At 32.0% G+C, this 21,232-nt stretch overlaps 2 protein-coding genes across 2 annotated transcripts in view; both read left to right on the plus strand.

The window, feature by feature from the left end:
- Positions 1–4,499, plus strand: part of LOC123705120 — a 124,925-nt gene extending 120,426 nt beyond the window's left edge. The window contains exons 3-4 of the mRNA XM_045653756.1: positions 1,277–1,387; positions 1,643–4,499. Of these exons, the coding sequence (XP_045509712.1) occupies positions 1,277–1,387; positions 1,643–2,717 (1,186 nt within the window). The 3' untranslated portion in view covers positions 2,718–4,499. The remainder of the gene's footprint in view (positions 1–1,276; positions 1,388–1,642) is intronic.
- Positions 4,500–8,887: 4,388 nt separating this feature from the next.
- On the plus strand, positions 8,888–9,976 carry LOC123705288 (keratin-associated protein 5-2-like). The gene is made up of 2 exons (XM_045654020.1): positions 8,888–8,942; positions 9,495–9,976. The coding sequence occupies exons 1-2, from the start codon at positions 8,904–8,906 to the stop codon at positions 9,939–9,941; spliced, it is 486 nt and encodes a 161-aa protein (XP_045509976.1). The 5' UTR covers positions 8,888–8,903; the 3' UTR covers positions 9,942–9,976.
- Positions 9,977–21,232: the final 11,256 nt, after the last annotated feature.

Raw genomic sequence — 21,232 nt, forward strand, 5'->3', positions numbered from 1 at the left:
GATAATAAAAAGATTTTAGCATGAGAAATTTTAAACTGTAGCAACACTTCTTAATATCGACTTTTACTAAACTCGATCACTTTACCTAATGAGTAATGATCTTGGTAGGTAATGTTTACGATGATATGGATAACATTTATTTTATCTCTACAAAACAAGATTCATTAGTAACTGATTATTTTTCCCACTCAATAATAACTAATACATGCTAATAGTAAAAATAAAAATATTATTTCTTCATCACTACTATTTAAAATTTAACTCTGGTTGTACGTACATACTTTGAGACTCTGTTATTCAAAATCTGGACCTATCTTATAATTTCGCAAACTAGGTTAGTTTCAAATGACCAGAGTTAATTTTTAAATAACCTACAAAGGAGAGGTGTAACCAAAGGATATATATTCAGAAACTAGAGGTGATAGTTTACAGTTAGGAAAGCTTAAAATAACGGTGTATAAAAAGGTAAATAAGACCTTTGAAATGATATCACCCGCACCACTCGCGGTTAATTAACATTTTAACAAGTTTCACGTAATTAATGTTAGAGATAATATTATTTCTGTTATTTATGTTTTTTCTGATCCATTTATATTGACTCTTTAATCTACTGTTTATTTATTTAATATTGGACCACACCATTTAACATGACAATGTACAGTATATATGTATAGTTGTATAGATACGAGGTCGTACAAAAGGCGACCTTATCGCTTAAAAGCGATTTCAGCCAGGCCACGTAAAGGATAGATATATAATACATATAATTAATGTAACGCGTATGGCTGAAAATGTAAAAGATAAAATAATTAAAAGATAAAATAGGAAGCTAATATAATATATTACATATTATTATTATGTTTAACATTGTCATGTCTATTTTTTGTGTTTAAGATGGCTTGTGGAGTTTCGTAGAAATTTATATGATTTTATTATTTCTAATTAACTTTGTTCCTGAATAATCTTAATGAGATGAACAAAGAGAAAATATATTAATATAATTCAAGCTCTTGAGCTTTTGTTTGTATTGATGTTTAAGAGAATTTATTTATTTTTATTATTGACTTGAATCTAATTAATTATTTACCTTTCTATAATTATTTACCTTTAGATTTTTCAACAAAAGAAATCTTTTCGATGTCATTTTTATGATTTTGTGTCTCATTTTGAAGAGATTTATAAAATGGATAACTAAGGTATCAGTACTTACGTAGAAACGTACTGATATAATGTAAAATCTGTAAGAAAATTAAAAGTAATTTCTATTTGTCCTCAGCCGGAGCGAGTCGGCTCTAAACAGCCCCACGGAGCCCGACGTGTCGCTGGCTGCGTCCATCACAGACCCCTTGGAGGCCTACACCTTAGAAGAAGCTAGGAGGACTATCAGGTATTGTAACATTCATTCAACAAACAGTAATATAGATAGGGTAGAAGACAAGATGAATGATTAATTCTTTAAGCAATAGCAATTGAAAGATAATTGAAAACACAAAATACAAAAGGGGGAATTTTCCCGTCTGATACCAATCTATCTTCAATCTTTACATTTTTTTAATACATACTATTCCGAGAGTTAAAAATAACGGTCGTCGCGTAATGGTAGAATGAAAAAAATACAATTATGTTTGCTTTTCTGTTACAGAGACCTCCGTATGAAATATCGAGCGCAGGCGCACCAACTGCTAACATGGCGTCGAGCGCACCGCACCCAAGAAGAACTAGTCAATCGTTTGCAAATAGAAAAGGCAGAACAGCTGAAAATGCTCTCCAGCCAACTGCTTCTCTTCGAATCGCGTCTGGTTCGCAAGCAGAAGGAGATAACCAACATGCTCGCCCTCCGGGAAACCATAATTATGAAACAACAAAAAGTCATCGAAAATCTACAAGCTAAACTGTTAGATAACGGCATCGATATGATCTCATCTATACCCGACTTCAGAGATATGTTGCAAGATACAAATATTACTGGAGACTTCGATTCACTCAACGATTCTGACTCCGCTGTGATAATGGAAGACATGGACTCCGATTGCTGTAATCTCTCCAACCTTCCAAGGTTCCGTTCTATGAACCCCGACAGCGTTACAGTCGCCCGATCGATCTCAGATGCCATTGATCCTAACATCAAATATAATGTCGCTAGACGATCCAACGGGTTCCTTCGCAGGCCAGAAATTCTCGAAACTGTTTACAGCGTCGAAGAAGAAGCAGACGCGGAATCTACTAAAGGTCTCAGCGCGCAGAGCAGTACCGAAAAGGAAATCAAAGATGCCAACAAAACAGATGAACAGAAGACTAAAGAAAGCAGTCTTTTGGCTCAAAGGCGAGACAACTTCCGCATGAGAAGTATCGTTCTCACTGCCGAAGTTAAAAGCATAGATAGTGATAAGGAAAAGCCAAAATCGAGCAACGATATGTGGTCCTACAGTTATGTGCCAAAAAGGATGACTCCCGCCAATGACTCTGATGAAGAAGCAACTTCAAATCCGGAGAGTGATGCAGAGGATCCCGAACCTAAGTCAACACAAGTCGTTACATACAATCGAGTGATGTCCAACCATAGAAACGTGACCAAACCCAAGGATGTGAAGTACAAGAGGATAAATAAGGCGAAATCGAAGAGTCTAGAAGAGTTGAGAGGACGATTAAAGAATTGGGTCGACAAGGGGAATAAACTGTCGAATATACCGTTGGAGCATGCGCAAAGCTATGCCTAAAAGAGTTCCTTTTAATAATATAACAGAGATGTGATGCATGAAAACCAAATTGTCATGAAGACAATTCTAATGGCGAAAAGGCATTTAAATTCCGATTGATGATGAATCTTCATAATAATACTAATGTCTATAGAATAAGTTTAAGTGAGATTACACCACCTAATAATTTCGTAATCATATAATTAATAATAAATGCTTGTAGATTGATCACGCAGTAAAAACGGATATTCTTCTAGATAATTTATAATATTTAAACAATATTATGAGCTTGTCCACTTTAAACTATCAACACGGTTCGTCTTTGTTACAATATACATTTAAATACCAGAGTTAAAGTCAGATATTCTTGATACTTGATATTCTATTGTAAAATATTTCATATACGTATTGTTAGTTAAAACTTAAAACTATATTTCAAGGATCCACGGTTGTCTATTTAACAGTATTTGTGTATGAATTAAGGCAATCAAACCTGAGCTTTTGATGTACCTAATTTTTCGCACGACTGAGTTTTTAAAGATATCACATTATTTGAATGTTATCTCAGAGATTTTTAGAAGTACAATTGTGTAAGGAAATAGAGAAAATGTTTTGTTCCATATCTTATAATTATCTGTTGGTATTTCTCTTGTTTATAAAAATACTAAAAATAGTCGTATTTTTAAGCTTGAATAACTCTGTATATAAACTGTCGGAATTGAGTGTGTTTCTGTGATTAAAATTATTTTCTTTAGAGTAAGTCTTGAATCTTTGATAAATTGTAGAAAATATATTTATTGTATCATATCGGTGCCAATTATAAATATTTGATATTAGGTAGTGAATTCTGTTCCAATTTAAACTATAAAATGTTTTACATGCAAGTTGTATTATGAATTTAAAGGAAATTAATGTACAAAGAAATCCAACAAAAAATTTATATTTGATAATTGAAAGGAAATTTTTAATAATTTCAATAATGTTTAATGTATACTTATTTTGTTATTTATATTTAATTAAACTGAATTTCATTTAGTTTTTAAAATATATAAACCTATTTCTTCAATACGACTTGCCTGTAAAGCCCAAATGTGTCAACAAATTAATAATTAATAAATATTAAATGTTTTAATACATGATATTACAAAAATAAAAGAAAATTAATTGCACATTGAGGTTTTTCTTGAGCGGATAATAAAATATTGAAAAAGTGCCAAAAATCTGTCGAGAATTAAATCCACGAAAACAATTATTTACATAAATATTAAGTTACTAATTATATTAGATATTTCAAATTGACTTAAACCTACACTAGAAAAAAATACTGGAAATAGTCCGGCCTAGTGTTTTAAAGTACCTATTTTTCTTTATACCTAATAGGTCCAAATAGAAGCCATATTCAAACTGTTCCTTATATTAACCTTAGCCAAGCATAGGTAATACAAATCTATGATGTAATTATGCAACTGTTTATTAATTATCTGTATCAAACCGAAAATAAACCATACTTTTACGACATAACAACAATCTAACTAAAACTAAAATAGAAAAAAAAATATTCTAGAGTTCTATATTTTCTATATATAACACTTATAATCCTTACCTACTAATTAGTTACGTTTTTTCATTGAAGTTTTTATTCTCCGCTCAAGAAAACAATCAAAATAATTTCTCTATAGTTGTTCACCAATTGCTTACATAATGTTGTCAATTTTGATGTAAATAGCATATCATATTGCAATACTGCGCAAAGTTATATGTTCAAAAGTAGTCCGGAGTGCTGAATAAAATTATATTGAAAATTTAAAATACAGTTGTTTTATTTTTCCTTCACCACATGTACTTAGAAACGAAAGAGTTTTGAAGGAATTCTACCAAATAAGAACTATGTCAAGAAACAAGTTGATTTATCACTAACATAGTATAAAACAAAGTCGCTTTCTCTGTCCCTATGTCCTTTTGTATGCTTAAATCTTTAAAACTACCCAACGGATTTTGATTGCGGTTTTTTTTAATAGATAGAGTGATTCAAGAGGAAGGTTTTAGTATATATTAGGTTTTAGACAAAGCGGGCGAAGCCGCGGGCGGTAAGCTAGTTATATAAACAAAACGGCAAGAAGAACTAAAAACTTAAAAAGTCATACAGATAAACACAAACGATACATATACAGTCTTTATACAGTATACACACTACAAACTTCAGCATATAACTTTTTTCATCGAAAGTTATGAAGTATCAGAACTAAATCCTTTTTACATGACTAACAAAGGAGGTCTTAATTCTTCGTTTTTTCTTCTTCCATATTTTTATAAGCAACCAATCTTCAGTTCATTTAATGTTGCCCTATTAAATTCAGACGATTAGTTTTTGAGTTATCTTTAACTAGATTTCCGCCCGCGGCTTCGCCCGCGTTTGCAAAGGAAAACCCGCATAGTTGCCGTTCCCGTGGGATTTCCGGGATAAAAACTATCCTATGTGTTAATCCAAGTTACCCTCTATATATGTGCTAAATTTTATTGTAATCGGTTCAGTAGTTTTTACGTGAAAGAGTAACAAACATCCATACATCCATACAAACTTTCGCCTTTATAATATATATTAGACTAGATTTCGGCCCGCGGCTTCGCCCGCGTTTGCAAAGGAAAACCCACATAGTTCCCGTTCCCGTGGGATTTCCGGGATAAAAACTATCCTATGTGTTAATCCAAGTTACCCTCTATATGTGTGCTAAATTTCATTTTAATCGGTTCAGTAGTTTTTACGTGAAAAAGTAACAAACATCCATTCCTACATCCATACATCCATACTTACAAACTTTCGCCTTTATAATATATATATTAGATATATTAGATAATGTTATTAACCTACGTTCCCAAAACTGAAAGTTCTCAATTCGTAGAGTTTTTACTTTTTGTTACATTTTAATACATATTTTCCATCATATATCCTTTTCCATATTACATGTATGTACACATTTTACAACACCAAAATCTGTTGCGCCGTCAACACAATTTATTACAAGCATTTTACGAACCTGTACCTTAATACAAAAACTCATAACGTAACTTTAGAGCTATTACCTTGATGAAAGGGAACGTTAAGAGGGAAATAAATACGTGAAGTTTGTTGTTACCTACCGGGATTAGAAGCGCCTATATTCATCTCTTTATGAACCTTGTTTTTAGTACCCCTTCAAAAAGTAATGCAAGTTTTCGCTATTAAAATGTGTTAACCGTCGATTCTTTTAGAAAAATGTACAATAAATATATAATAAAACGTTTAAAAGGATTATCAATCTTTATTTTATAAAACACAATTTAGAAACATTGAAAAAGAAGATTGGACCCGGTTTGAATCCCGTTTACGATGAAACCTAAGTACCTACCTATTTTTTTTATAGATATCTACACAATCAAGTAGATACAATCCTCAGTAAATGCCCTAAAATTAAAGTGTTTGTGGAAAGTTGTGTTATACCTAAGGTTATACCTAACCTTGTTTGCATATATGTTCAAATTCAAATTCAAATTCAAATTCAAATATTTTATTCCATGAACATGGGTACAATGCAAGGTGTTATACAAATATGAGATCCAGCCATATTCTACCCGTCAAGGCATATGGAATTACAATTAATAATTTTATCCTAAATTTCAATATTATTATTAAATTATCAAATTCATTAATAATAAAAAAAATACACATCAATAAGTCAATAGAAGGTCAATAGTTATGTACATCTATACTAATATTATAAAGCTGAAGAGTTTGTTTGTTTGTATGTTTGTTTGTTTGTTCGTTTGAACGCGCTAATCTCGGGAACTACTGGTCCGCTTTGAAAAATTCTTTCGGTGTTAGATAGCCCATTTATAGAGGAAGGTTATATATCATCACGCTACGGCCAACAGGAGTGGAATGCAAAATAAGTATTTTTAAAATCTAAAATCTTAACAAAAGCTAGGTGCAGAAAAGCTACATTTATACAAGCACCTTTCATATCCATTCGAATTTGTGAAATTTCCAACATAATGAGTGTCCCAGCTGGTGAATTCATATAATCCTATTACAGAATACCTTTGTCAAATTGTCGAATTTACTCCAAGAGTTATTGCCCAATTATTTGAATTATTTCATATCGAATTCTTATATAAATATAAGAACGTTTAAAATATTCATGTGACTACAGAACTAAAATATATAATTTATTTATTTATTTATAATCTATATAAAATACAAATTTCACACACAGACAGGACATTTGATGCAAAGGGCGGCTTTATTGTTTCAAGCAATTTCTTCCAAGTAACCCGCAAAATAACCCGAGCAACCAATGTATAGAAAAAAAAAAACTTTACTATGTTTACTTTTAAAAAATCTATATTATGCGACTATATTGATGCGACTTTATTATGTACTTACTTAAAAATACTCAAGATTGTTTGTTAAAAAAGCAATAATCCTGTCTAAAGAAAAGAAATATAATATTAGCAATCTGTCGAAGTGGTGTTGAATAATGAAGTGTTTTGCACAACTTTCAACATTTTAGATAGAAAATATTTTTGCAAACACTTTCAGCTAGAAATAGGGCAACCGAGGATAAGTCAGAGTATAATAGTGTTTTTTTTGTAGGTTGTAGAAGAAAATAATAAAATGTAAAACGTAGATACCTAACCTACAATATTTTGCAGAATTTTATATCTCGTGAAGCATAAATAATGGTTATCGTTTCTCACACACATCCATACTAATATTATAAATGCGAAAGTAACTCTGTCTGTCTGTCTGTTACTCAATCACGCCTAAACTACTGAACCAATTTGCATGAAATTTGGTATGGAGATATTTTGATACCCGAGAAAGGACATAGGCTACCTTTTATTGCGAAATATGTACCACGGGCGAAGCCGGGGCGGACCTCTAGTGCTATATAAAAATGATTGGTATTACAATACAGATAAATGGTATATTGGTCAACTACTAGCTTCCGCCCGCGACTCCGTCCGCGCGGATTTCGATCTTCGCGTGGATGGTTTATTTCTCCATTTTGAGTTACTCTGACAATGACATCTTATTGAATAATTTTTAATCACATATTTGGATATATTATTATACTCTTTGTATTTGGGTTTGGTATCGATCCAGTAACACCCCCTGCTATTATTTTTTCAATATTTTCAATGTACAGAATTGACCCTTCTACAGATTCTTCTTTTTATTATAATACTTCCCGATCTTAATCGCATTCAATCAAAATACTACATAAAATTTAAAGTTAAAAGTAAAATTTCAACCATCGTACAAACAATGCTAGGATAGAAAACAATCATAAAATTCCCTTAATAGTGGAACTTATAATGTTTCCCTTTTATCTTCAGAAACCAATACATTTTTTTTATATTTACACACACATAGGTAAGAAAAAGAACAAGGTAAGACATTTTTAGTTCAAGTGATAAAAGCCATAATTTTGCCGCCATTTTCCTTGTCCTTATGTTATCTTATAGTTGAGCTCTCTTTTGATTCTGCAACTTTCAGATGTTGATAATTGTAGGTAGGTACCCTTAGAAAAGGGCTACCGGGAAATTATTTTGTTATTATTTCTCTTAAAGGAAACATATTAATACCTAAGTAAATAATATATAATAATATACTAATATGGAATAATATATAGTTAGATGTGAAATATTGTATCTGTGTCTGTATGTCTAATGACAGCAAATTCATTCATACGCGCTGATCTCAGAAACGGCGTAACCGTTTTCGATGCGATTTATACAAACGTGGTTATCGCTCTAATTCTATACTGTTTAATTTATTTCAATAATTAATGCATGAATAAAAATATGACCCCGTTAACAAAACAGCAGGCAATATTTAGTTACTTACCATTACCACCTATTACCATTCCTCCACTAAACGAGTGGTTACTCCAAAATAATATATTTTTATTTATCGTTCAATCATACAGCAATAACTTGCAATAAATTGTACATGAGTTTTCTAATTAGAAGAAAATTTTAGCAACACGATAACGCAACTATCAACACAGAACGTGACGTTTTTTAATTTCCATATCGCAAATAATGAAACAGGTTTCACAACAAAAGATAACTTTGTATCTAATGTTAAATGCAATGACTATATAAAGACTGGAATCTGGGTCACATTCATGTTTGTTTTTTGTTAAAATTTTAATAGCCGGCAAAATGAAGTACGCGTGCATTCTCGTTTTATATTTTTGCAAAGTAAGTACCTTTTAGTTTGTAGGTTTATGTTTTAATCATCTATTTTATTTTGGAGTACGAAAATACAGGATTTGTATTGGGGAAATATTGTGTTGTTATATTTATGTATTTACGGGTTGATCCCGGGTTGATCCGGGATAAGGTAGAGGAGTAATTTACTAATGTTAGAAAAATTTGCAACACAAAATCCTCTCGATCGATTTTAAGTTTAATCTTAACAAACAAGCAATCAATCAAATCTTTCCTCTTTAAAATAGATATGTACTTACGAAAATTGAACTGCAGAGTTCTTATATTCAAATTCGAACGTAAACTATGAATCATGAAACTGCATAGAATCTTACCATTATTGAAATGGATAAATTGCATTTTAAATCTTCACTATCTAAATCCTTTTCTTTCGTCTGTGGAAAAGCAAACATTCCCGTTAAAATTTAAAATGTCTATATTTAAACCACATATTGAAGTAAAACCATGACAAAACCTACTCTAACAACATTTTCAAGATTAAATTCATCGTAAACATTGACGATTTATTTTTCTACAATCCAGGAAATATCAGCATACTGCATTGTCCGCTGCGATGAACCACGTATGCGACCACAGCCATACGTGCCAGAAGTCCTATGCAGTATCACACCATATTGTAGCTCACCAATGAATTGCCAAACATCTGCCATCACGCCTTGCAATCCATGCGGCGCACCAACCACTTGTAGTTCATGCGGGGCGACACCAACTACGTCTTGTAATACATGCGGGGAGACACCAAGCACTTGTAGCTCATGCGGGGCGACACCAAACAGTTGTGACTCATGCGGATTGGCACAAACCACTTGCAATTCATGCGGAGAGATGAACTGTCAAACTTGTGGTAAAATAGACGCCTGTTCGAAGTGTGGTGTTAAAAATATTTACTTTCCCGAAGTTGAGTATCCGATGACGGTATTCGACAGTAAACCGTTCTTCTATAGATCTGGTTGGACATGTGAATGTTAGAAACGACACTGAAAGCGAATAAAAATTTGATATAACCTAAGTCTTTTACTTAAGATTGGGTATACCTACCTAATACAATTAGGCACAAGCGTATGACACATCTTTACGATACAAACTTCATATGTAATGAGACACATTCCATAAGCCTGAATGGGAATTTTCTGCATAGAAAAATCCCGGCAAAAAATGGAAGAAATGTCTTTTTCTTATTAATTGAACTATGGTTGTTATGGTTGTTGTTGGTTTGTTACTTTGCCTATCTACGGTGTCATATATGTATACAGGGTTACTTGTAAAACACCAGCAACCTCGCAGGACAAGATAGCTAACATCATAAGTAACAACATTTGTTCTACGACTTTTAATAATTTGTTAGATTTTATTTTCATACAAAAATAAATGTTCATTTAATTTTCCGTTTGAATATTATAAACTCTACGCGCATTCCAAAAAATACGTAGTCAAGAAGCGAACGGAAGGGGAAAGGGGGCGTGGCGTCGTCCTTTCGATAATGAATAGAACATAGACTTACAAATGTTAGGAGAGTACAATAAAAGCTTAAAAAATCTTTTAAAAATAATTTATTGCGTTATGCCAAAAGTCGTAGATCAAAATGTTGTTACTTATGATGTTAGCTATCTTGTCCTGCGAGGTTGCCGGTGTTTTACAACTAACCCTGTATAGGTAAAATTAAACTGTTTCAAATTAAAATATAAATTAAACATAACGAAAAATTTCGTTCTTATTAAAAATCATTCTGAAAACAATTAAATGTCGCTTCAAAGGGAAAGCAAATTGAATTATTCGGTTCTGCATTTCAGATCTGTTGTACACTAATTGAATAATATGGCGGGAGTATTCCAATAACTAGAGCTATGGAATTTGATATTAACTATTGTATTATTTCCTCACTTCTAACATTTCTGGACTTTGGAATCTGGAATCTGTAATTGGTTTGTGGTGGTGGTTGAAAGAGTTGTAAAATATGAGAGAACAAAACGAAAATAATCTAAGTTTTTTAGACTTTTAAACGAACATACATAAAAATTAATGTATTTCTTTATTCCGTTTAATATCTAAAATTTCACTGAAAACTTCACCTGGAGATTGTGGCATAAGATTTAAGAAAACACTCAGTAAACTTAAAAGTTTATATAGTTTTGCTAGCGAAAAATAAAAAACTTAGTAAGTAGTTATTTGATAAAAAATCTGCAATTTTTGACTACGTGTGTTCTCATGTCCAATGCAGAAGAAGAGCCAAGTCTCAAATAAAAAAGCATACTTATAGCGGAAATAGAAATACACAAGAGAAAATACACATCACATGTAAAAACACAAATCCGTGTAACAATAATTAAAACACACAAAACACTTGCCACGTTTCATTTCGTTTTGTCCCTACATTCTCTCTCTAATGACTGCAGCGGGTAAAGAATACATTTATTCTAGATTTTTCCATCTGGTTTCGTAATTACGAGGCGTCCCGTGGCGAAAATTAAATACAACACATCGTGTTTTGGTTAGAAAGTTACATTTCAAGGGAGATATGATTTATTTTTTGCGTAGTTTCAAAGGAACCAACGCGGTTGGAGAAATTTCAGAGCTTTGGTCTTGCTTGTTAATTATCCAGAGTTAGTCGCAAAATATGCTTCTATTTATTAACTTATTTATTTCGCGGCTTCTTTCTCGCAATACTGAGAAAGAAGATTTCAAAACACATACAATAAATTATAAAATACATAAACATAATATCGCACATTCCAGCAGAACTAAGTAGTTCAGACTTTTTCCGTGAAAAAGTAATAAACATGTTTACCTTTGGAATTTATATGGAAAAGGTTTTGTTCGTTTGCATTTTAAGTATATTATATATTATACAAATATTATATATTATATTATACAACCTCCTAATTATTGAGTTTTATAAGCTGTGCCCCGAAGTTTTACCCGCATTGCTATGCTCCTGTTGGTCTTAGCGTTATGATATATGATATATTATATATAGCCTTCCTCGATAAATGGACTCTCTAACGCCGAAAGAATTTATCAAATCGGACCAGTAATTCCTAGGATTAGCGCGTTAAAACAAACAAACTCAGCTTTATAATATTAGTATTAATCTCTGCTGACGAAATAGTCGAATGACAAATGTTTGTCTGTTCACACAGAGAAAGCCCTTTTAAGGGGGTTGCAGTTATCTATACTAATATTATAAAGCTGAAGAGTTTGTTTGTTTATATGTTTGTTTGTTTGTTTGTTTGAACGCGCTAATCTCGGTAACTACTGGTCCGATTTGAAAAATTCTTTCGCTGTTATATAGCCCATTTATCGAGGAAGGTTACGTATAGGCTATGTGTCATCACGCTACGACAAACAGGGGTGGAGCCACGGGGGTGAAACCGCGCGGAGCAGCTAGTGTGATATAAGAAACAAAATGAAGAACTACCAATAGAACCCGAGTACGAAAAGCTGTTTTAAATAAATATAATTTATTCCAAACGACGCGCCAACCCGATCATTAACGGGTTTTAATGGAGCTCGCTTGTAATTGAAAATTCTAAATATTCACTTCCCATTTAAGAGATCGTTACGTAAAATTGAATTTTAATTATACGGTTGCCATTCTTTACGCTCGGTATTCTTTGCTCGGAATTTCATTTTTGGACGTAAAAGAAAGAGTGAAATTTGAAGAGCACGGCTCAAAAAATTTAGCGGAATCGTAAAATATTTACAACGCTCAAATTTATTTCAAATTATATTTATTTGCAAGAATGTAGTTACAAACTCATGAAATACATGTTTGTTAGTATTACAATATTTTTTGTAAACTCAAAATCAAACTTCTACTGTCCCGTAACACAAGTATTTTGTACTTATCGCGGGCACCAGTCCCTCACAAATGTTAAAGTTTAACAATGTATGTGTTGATTGTACATTTGTGATGAGAAAATAAATAAATATATTTTAAAATTTAAAAAACTCAAACATTTATTTATTCAAGTAGGCTTCTTACAAAAACACTTTTGACTCGTAATATCATATTTTTAACATTTACCACCGATTCGAAAAGCAGTACCTAACTATGGAGAAGAACTGATGAGAAACTCCATAGCTCTGTGAAATAACAAACAGTACAGCTTTGTAAACATGAGCTAGCAATGTTTATTTTGATTATAAATTGAAATAATCATCAGCCTTATTTGTGTTGTGTTCAAATATGATTGGTCTGGTCAAGTGTGAGTTGATAAACGTGTAACGTAAACTTAAATATATGCAAAGAACTCAATAGAGTAAATATCAAAACAATAAATAACTTACTATTGGAATATTTGTTACAGTACAGAAACAGAGTATAAAGTTAAAGGAAAAAAAAAATACTTAAACACTTTCATTAAAAATTGTCTTGTCATCAACAGATTTAAGTATAGATAGGTCGTTTAAAAACATCACAGCTCCTAAAAATCAATATCAATCTAATTTCTTAATTTATTTTGATGCTATTGACAAAACTAACAGTCAACCAAAATATTTACAATTTATTAAAAACTCGATCGAACCCAGTAAAAGCTGAAGGAAAAATAATTGGCAAAATATTGTAGAACGTCGGTAGGAAGTTTCGCTTGGCGTTTTCGTAAATAATTATTATTTTGTTAAAAACTGGAATTCATTAAATTCTAGAATATTTTTTACTTGCCTATTTCAAAAATTTCCAAGTGAAAAAGGGAATTTCCTTCTCAAGGAATGTTTTATATTCTAGAATCCAAGTAGACGATGTTCTAAATATACCTAAGCCAGCAGCTGGTAATACTTTCATGCACACAAAGATAATAAATATCTGGTTATGACTGTGATATGACCTATGTAAGAGAAGCACACACAAACTTATAAATAAAGTCGATAGTCAGTTTTGATGTAGTTGAACCAAGAAGAGTTGGACAGTATTGATGACAGATATAAATGTTGCTGAAAACTTTGTTTAAATTATTGTGTAATGTGTTCCTTGAACAAGTCATTATGAACAGTAACATGTTGACAATAACTTTTCAACATCCATACTAATATTATAAATGTAAAATGCGAAAGTAATTCTGTCTGTCTGTCTGTTACTCAATCACGCCTTAACTACTGAACCAATTTGCATGAAATTTGGTATACCTAGAGATATTTTGATACCCGAGAAAGGACATAGGAAATCTCACGGGAATGGGAACTATCAACTATACGGGTATTTCTTTGACTGCGCGGGCGATGCCGTGGATGGAAAGCTAGTTTTATATAAGTTTGATGCTAAACAAAGTCGTAAAGTTTATGCTATCTAATATTTTATCGCTACCAAATTTTGTACTATATTATGTAACACTAGATTTCCGCCCGCGGCTTCGCCCGCGTTTGCAAAGGAAAACCCGCATAGTTCCCGTTCCCGTGGGATTTCCGGGATAAAAACTATCCTATGTGTTAATCCAAGTTACTCTCTATATGTGCGCTAAATTTCATTGTAATCGGTTCTGTAGTTTTTACGTGAAAGAGTAACAAACATCCATACATCCATACAAACTTTCGCATTTATCTATACATATAATAAAATCGTAGGAAAGTCAAAACTGTACATTGAATATTTTTTTAAAAGAATACCTGGGCCGTGATCTATAATCGATATAGAAGCCAAAAACATAGTTTTTAGAATTTTTGTCTGTTTGTCTGTTTGTCTGTTTGTCTGTATGTTTGTCCGAGCTAATCTCGAAAAGTACTGCATAGATTGACTTCAAATTTTGCATGAATATTACTAACAGGTCGGGTGAGGCTATAGGCTACATATAATCAAGCTATCACCTACGGGGGAGGAGCTGTGAACCTTTATTTTTCTTACGTATTCCGTGTATTACGACAGCGTACAATCTAAAGACTCATGTTTAAATGTTGGTTTCGAGTAAGCCATGCTATTATCTAGCTTTACAAAATAAAAACTATGTCATTTACGTAATTTGGGCAGAGAAACAGTTTAATGAATTTAGTAGTATAAACACAAATTAGAAACAGCGCCATCTATTAAATGTTATAAAAATCAAATCAATTTACACGTTAACTATTGGAAATTAATAATCAAATGACGCATATATAAATGTTGTTTGACAATATCTATATTGACACTATAAAAATTATGCCATTTAAGTAACTTGGGAAGAGAAACATAGCTTAAAGAATGTAAGTTGTATAATGTTAATTTTGTAACAGCGCCATCTATGAGATTTCGTAAAAATCAAATCAATTTACATGTTAACACTACTGAACACAATGTTAAAAATTAATAATTTAAATATAATTATGTTATTTATTTATTTAACTCTTTAACCCATATCTTCCGTTCCCTATAAGATATATTTCGTGTATTTACACGAAATATATCTTATAGGGAACTTATTATTTAATAAACTACATTTTTTTAAAGTGAGGGTAGATGTTTATTATTTTAAGTAAAAATAGACACCATTATCTACAGTTAATCTAATGATTGTGTTCCAAAGAGTATAATAATATATTGTTGTGTTCATTAGTTACAATTTTAAAAATCTTCGTGTTTTATAAATTTACTAGCTTACCGCCCGCGGCTTCGTCCGCTTTGTCTAAAACCTAATAAATCATGTACTAAAACCTTCCTCTTGAATCAGTCTATCTATTAAAAAAACCGCATCAAAATCTGTTGCGAAGTTTTAAAGATTTAAGCATACAAAGGGACATAGGGACATAGGGACACAGAAAGCGACTTTTTTCATACTATGTAGTGATATTTATAAAGCAATTGAATGCCATAAAACCAAAAATATCAAATGCAATCTTCGTGTTTTGTGAATTTTCACCATCATGCGTTCCCACAAAAGGTAAGTTGTTACTTACAGGTATTTATTGAAATGAAATGAAATGAAATGAATGATTCTTTTATTATTTTGAATTGCATTGGGAACAGAAGTTTTTGATAAAATTTTATTTGTAAGTAGCTTTTTTTATAGATTTACAGTTAACTTTTGATTTTTTTATTTACAGATTCAATGCTAATAAAATTATATCGCCTTTGGAAGACGATTTCTGCTGATATTTTTACTACACCACTTGAAAATTGATGATTTGATGATAAAGACAGTAGCAGCGAGGATTAAGTGGAAATTAGTAATCATCCGCTTCGTCAATTTTTGACTGAAGTTAATGTCCAACGTCCAATGGTTCAATCATTGGAAGTATCTCGGGAAATTTTGGAGGATATTTTTCAGGAAGGAGAGGAGGGGCAGCCAACCACATATCAAACTACTACGTTTTAGTACCGAAAAAATTTTTATTGCCAAATGAAACGTAAATTTTGCACTCACAACTTTACAAGTAATGTTTTTATTTTGACTTTGCGGTTATCTGATTATAATATTTATCGTTATGGCTATCGACGTACCGACCGTACTGGGATCAGAGTAGGTACATGATATACAGTTCATCATCCAGGATTGCTTAGAGCATTTTCACACTGAAAAAGATGTTTTCTTTGAATCGTAGTTGCTTCATTTATTTATTTTTAATCATTTTATATAATATGTTTTATATTTTATAAATATATCATTTTCATTATTTAAGTAGATAAAATAAATTATGTAACGGTTTTATAAGAAAACACATTATATTTGTTAGGCGACGGTGATTTCTTCCAGGCAAAAGATATTCATCAGCTCAATAAAATGGAACAGTATGTTTTTAATTATTCTTTAGATTCACAATTGTAATGAGCATTTCCGCATGCAAGTTGTATCGTAGTTTAGATATATCATAGTTTTTACATATTAAAGTTCCAACAAAACCCTCAAATTTTTTAGTAGAGTTGAGCAAGATAATTTGAAAAATGTGCCGTGTTAAGTATTATAGAAAAGGTTAGTTCGTTGGTAATTATTATTTCTTCTTCATTTACATGTTGTTAGTAAAAATAAACTTTAACTAACAGTCAAAGTAGTCAAAGTATATTTTAACTAATACTACTTAATATCTATTATACTTATGTTCAGTATTTATCTGTATTATTATTGCTTGACAATTAATATATTTTCATGTCGTATACCAAATTATAAACATAAGTTTAATAGTAATTAGCTGGATTTATTTTTACACACTCACAGACTTATATTTTATGTTAAATGTTAAAAGAGTGTTAATATGTAGTGTAAATCATAATACATTTTTTCACAATTAAAAATAATCCTTTTTTCTGATGGCATTGAATTAAACCGCGCTGTCGTTTCGTTCACAAAAAGTGATGTTATGAGGAGCATATTCGGTCCTCATATCATAAAAAATCTGTGCGAAAACAATAAACACGTGTGAGGCCCTCACGGCAGATCGGGGCGGTCTGACGCGAAGTGGGGACAGCGTTGTCACTGTATCGCTCTAGCCACGCTGGTCAACAGACTTATTCGTTAGTTCAGTTTTGTATTAAGACCGCTGTGACATCCAACCCGTGAGACATCCAAACCCGGTCTCCCCTACTATCCCGTGAGACCGAACCTTCACTGAGAGGGTATGACGTCACACAGCTGATCGCAAACGGCATATTGTACTATCCCGTGAGACCGAAACCCTCACTGAGAGGGAATTTCGTCTCACTACTGATCACGACAGTCATATTTTATCTCGAGAATCTGAAACTATACTCAATATGAAGACCGTTTGACAAATGATAGGGTGCATCATAATAAGATGAACATGAGCATAAGCAATGACTAGAGTAGGGACGCGAATATTACAATTATATGAGACAAGAACGATTAATAAGTTTGTTTAATGAAAGATTAAGAATTGAAACTATTCGGTCTCTGGAAACGTACGAATAGCGAGAGGCCCGTCTTACTGCAGACAGATTTCGTCATAGTCTTAATGTCTTGAGGTAAACAATCTACGAATTCGGTGGTGTGGTCTGACAAATATAAAAGTGGGTTTGCTTATAACCTCACAATTGATTACAGATCATCTTCTGTATAGCCGATATTAACGTAGTATGTTCTTTTTGTAATGCTTTAAAGTGTAGTAAGGCGAGTCGGCTTTCGTTTGAAGATACACCGGAACCTTTCACAAAATCACTACTTTTAGAGGAACATACTGTGCAATTAGCGTTTAGCTACTATTATGTATTCTGTGGTGCAATGTAAACTGTTATTAGACAATATTCGCTCTTATAGTAGTGCGTTTCAAATGATCCTTTGGTGTTCAATAATTATCAGAAGATCCGTTCATGCTTACTTTTAAGATACAAGGTCAAGTTTACCATTTGATAGGATCCCTTTTGCCTGAAGGCCAAGCTAAGTTTGTTTAAATATATTTTGTATTCGACTACAACGAATAGTGGAATACAAGAAATCAATATTTCTCAAATTTAAAACTGAACTCATTTCACAATTTTAGAACAGGTTAATTCGTATGTATGCAAAATCTATATATTCTAATATTTATTCTAATATTTAAATCGACATTAGAAGCTTTTCCTCAAGATGGTGATATCGGCACTCAGGAACTCCTTGGACGTGTTATAACGCCAATTACAATTTTTCCTACAGTGGTGGGTGGGTGACGAATGTATTTTCGCATAGCAACGGAGGGGAACTCGCGGGGGGTCAAGTGACGCGGGCCACGTACCACAAACATGCTTAGTTTGTGGTATCGAGCGCGAAAGATAGTCATCGTGTTTTTAGTAAAGTTACTATGTAAACTAACGTAATTTAATACTTAGGTACATATATTCTATAATGGTGTGCTCAAACTGTTAATCTACATTTAATTTAGATTATTATTTGATACTAAGTAATGTAGAATTTAAACTACATTCATGTTTTCTTCAGATTTTAAGATTTTCTTATCAGAGTGTTCAATTTTAATGTAGTTAAATTTTATAAGAGACAATAATTAAGAAAATTTTAAAATAAAGTGTCACGTATTTTTTTTAAACGACGAATGACGAAAAACGACCTAATCGCGGACGAAGTCGCGGGCAACAGCTAGTAATATATATTAGATTAGATTTGTAACATTTTCAGACTAAAATGAAATATTTTTTTAATATAATTCATTTTTTTGGCTCGCTGACCCGCGTTGAGTACGGACGTGTTTACGTGAATCTTATAATTTAATAAAAAAGTGTCAAGCCATTTAAAATCTTAATCAAATAGAATATGGTGTAATTTCCGTCAACAAACTGTGAACAAAAATATAAGTGTAGTGAGCAAGACGGACTGCGTAAACTGCATCTTTCTTTGTCCTGCTGTCTCCGTGCGATACATCACCGCAGTAAAGCTTAGCGCATACCGCAAGAGCGAAGCGATAAATATTGTGTACTATATTTTGCGTTATCTTATTACTAAGTTTGCTGAATTCTACGACAATGAGTATTTTACGTTCACCAAAAAGTACCTTGAGTATCGCGGGTAGCAGCTCTCAGCCAAATTTATGTACTTTTAAAGAAGCAGAATATGAACAAAAAAATGTATCAATCCGAAAGAGAAAAATGCCTGAAGATGAATTTGCATCTCAATTTAAAGATTTTAAAATGGAAATGCTTGATATATTGAATAACTTTGGCAAATTGCAAACAGATAGTATTCAGTCAGTTTAAAAATGATATTTCATCTATCAAAGACCAACTTACAGATATCAAAACGACAACAGACGGACTAGCTCTTGAAAACCAATACCTGAAAATCCAAATAGAGAATTTAACGAGTAATGTGGGTGATACACAACAGAAAGTAACTAAATTGGAAAATGACGTTCGTCTTCTACAAAATTTTCAATCGTCATCCATAAATACAGAAGGTTCAAATTTAATAGGTTCTTCGACTAACATTATAAATGAAGTACAAGATAGACTGGAACGCAGTAAAAACATAATAATTGTTGGAATTACGGAATCAAAGATGGAAGATTTGCAGAAGAAGAGAGAGCTTGATAGATGCGAAGTGATGAAAATTATATCTCAAATAAATCCACAGTGTCCTGAACCAGTAAAAATCTTTCGCCTAGGAAAATTTGATGAAAATAAACTACGTCCTATAAAGGTCTGTTTTTCTTCACAAGAGATTGCAAAATCTATACTGATAAAAAAATCAATATTTAAAGATGGTAAAATTAAAATCTATTGGGACCAGACACCAATGCAGAAACAATATATGATAAATGTGCAAGAAGAACTGCGATTGCGTACAGAAAATGGAGAAAAAAATCTAATCATCAAATACATTAAAGGAATACCCACAATTTTAAAAAACTTTCCAAAAAACTAAATACGAATGAAAATCCTGTAAATTCCGAGATTAAAAATAATAATATCACATACAAACTCTGTCAAAATTACGACGACATTATAGTTCGCACCAAATCCATAAAGTTTCTTTACGCCAATGTCAGAAGTATAGTAAAAACAGGTAAAATAGATGAATTAAGATGTATTGTCGAATCTTTCCAAGCTGTTGTTCATTTGATAGTGCTGACGGAGACATGGATTAAGGATGAAGACCAGGCGAAAAGATTACAATTACCCGGTTATACGCACTACTATAATTATAGAACTAAACTGAGAGGAGGAGGAGTCTCTATTTATATCCATGATAGCCTAAAACATGAATTTCTTGAGGAACAGTTTGAAGATGGTAATCATTTTCTATGGGTACATCTGAATTCACTTTCCCTAGATATTGGAGTTATATACAAACAGCCAGCAGCAAACACTCAAAAATTTCTTGAAAATTTTAGTCAACATCTAACGAAAAGAAAACGTGTAATTGTATTGGGTGATTTTAACCTAAATTTACTGAGCAACGACCAATCAATAAAAGAATACAAACTAATATTAAAAGAAAATAATATGAAAATATTAAATAAAATTAGTATTGAATACTGTACGCGAGATATGTCATCTTCAAAGTCCATCCTGGATCATGTTCTTACTAATCTACACAATGACACCTTTCAGCTTTCTACTATTGAATCTTCACTTTCTGACCATAAACAATTATATTTGGAGTTGAATAGACACAAACGAGAGGCTTTAAAACGAGTTCAATACCAATCAATCAATTACACAAGCTTATATGAAACTATCAAAAACATATTTTCGAAAGAAGAATTCCTTGATTACAAGCAATTTGAAACGGCTCTGACAGCCGCTATCAACAATAATAAAATAACAAAAACAAAATTTTTAAACCCACCAAGTAAAGACTGGATAAATAAAGATCTGATTGAGAGTATAAATCACAGAAACCAACTATGGTACA

This window comes from Colias croceus, chromosome 2, assembly GCF_905220415.1.
Source record: "Colias croceus chromosome 2, ilColCroc2.1".
Taxonomy (NCBI): Eukaryota; Metazoa; Arthropoda; class Insecta; order Lepidoptera; family Pieridae; genus Colias; species Colias croceus.

Bases quoted from the DNA above. Each gene is read 5' to 3' on its own strand.
- LOC123705288 (XM_045654020.1), top strand. From the start codon at position 8,904: ATGAAGTACGCGTGCATTCTCGTTTTATATTTTTGCAAA. The intron at 8,943-9,494 runs GTAAGTACCTTT...TCTACAATCCAG, and splicing joins TCGTTTTATATTTTTGCAAA to GAAATATCAGCATACTGCAT.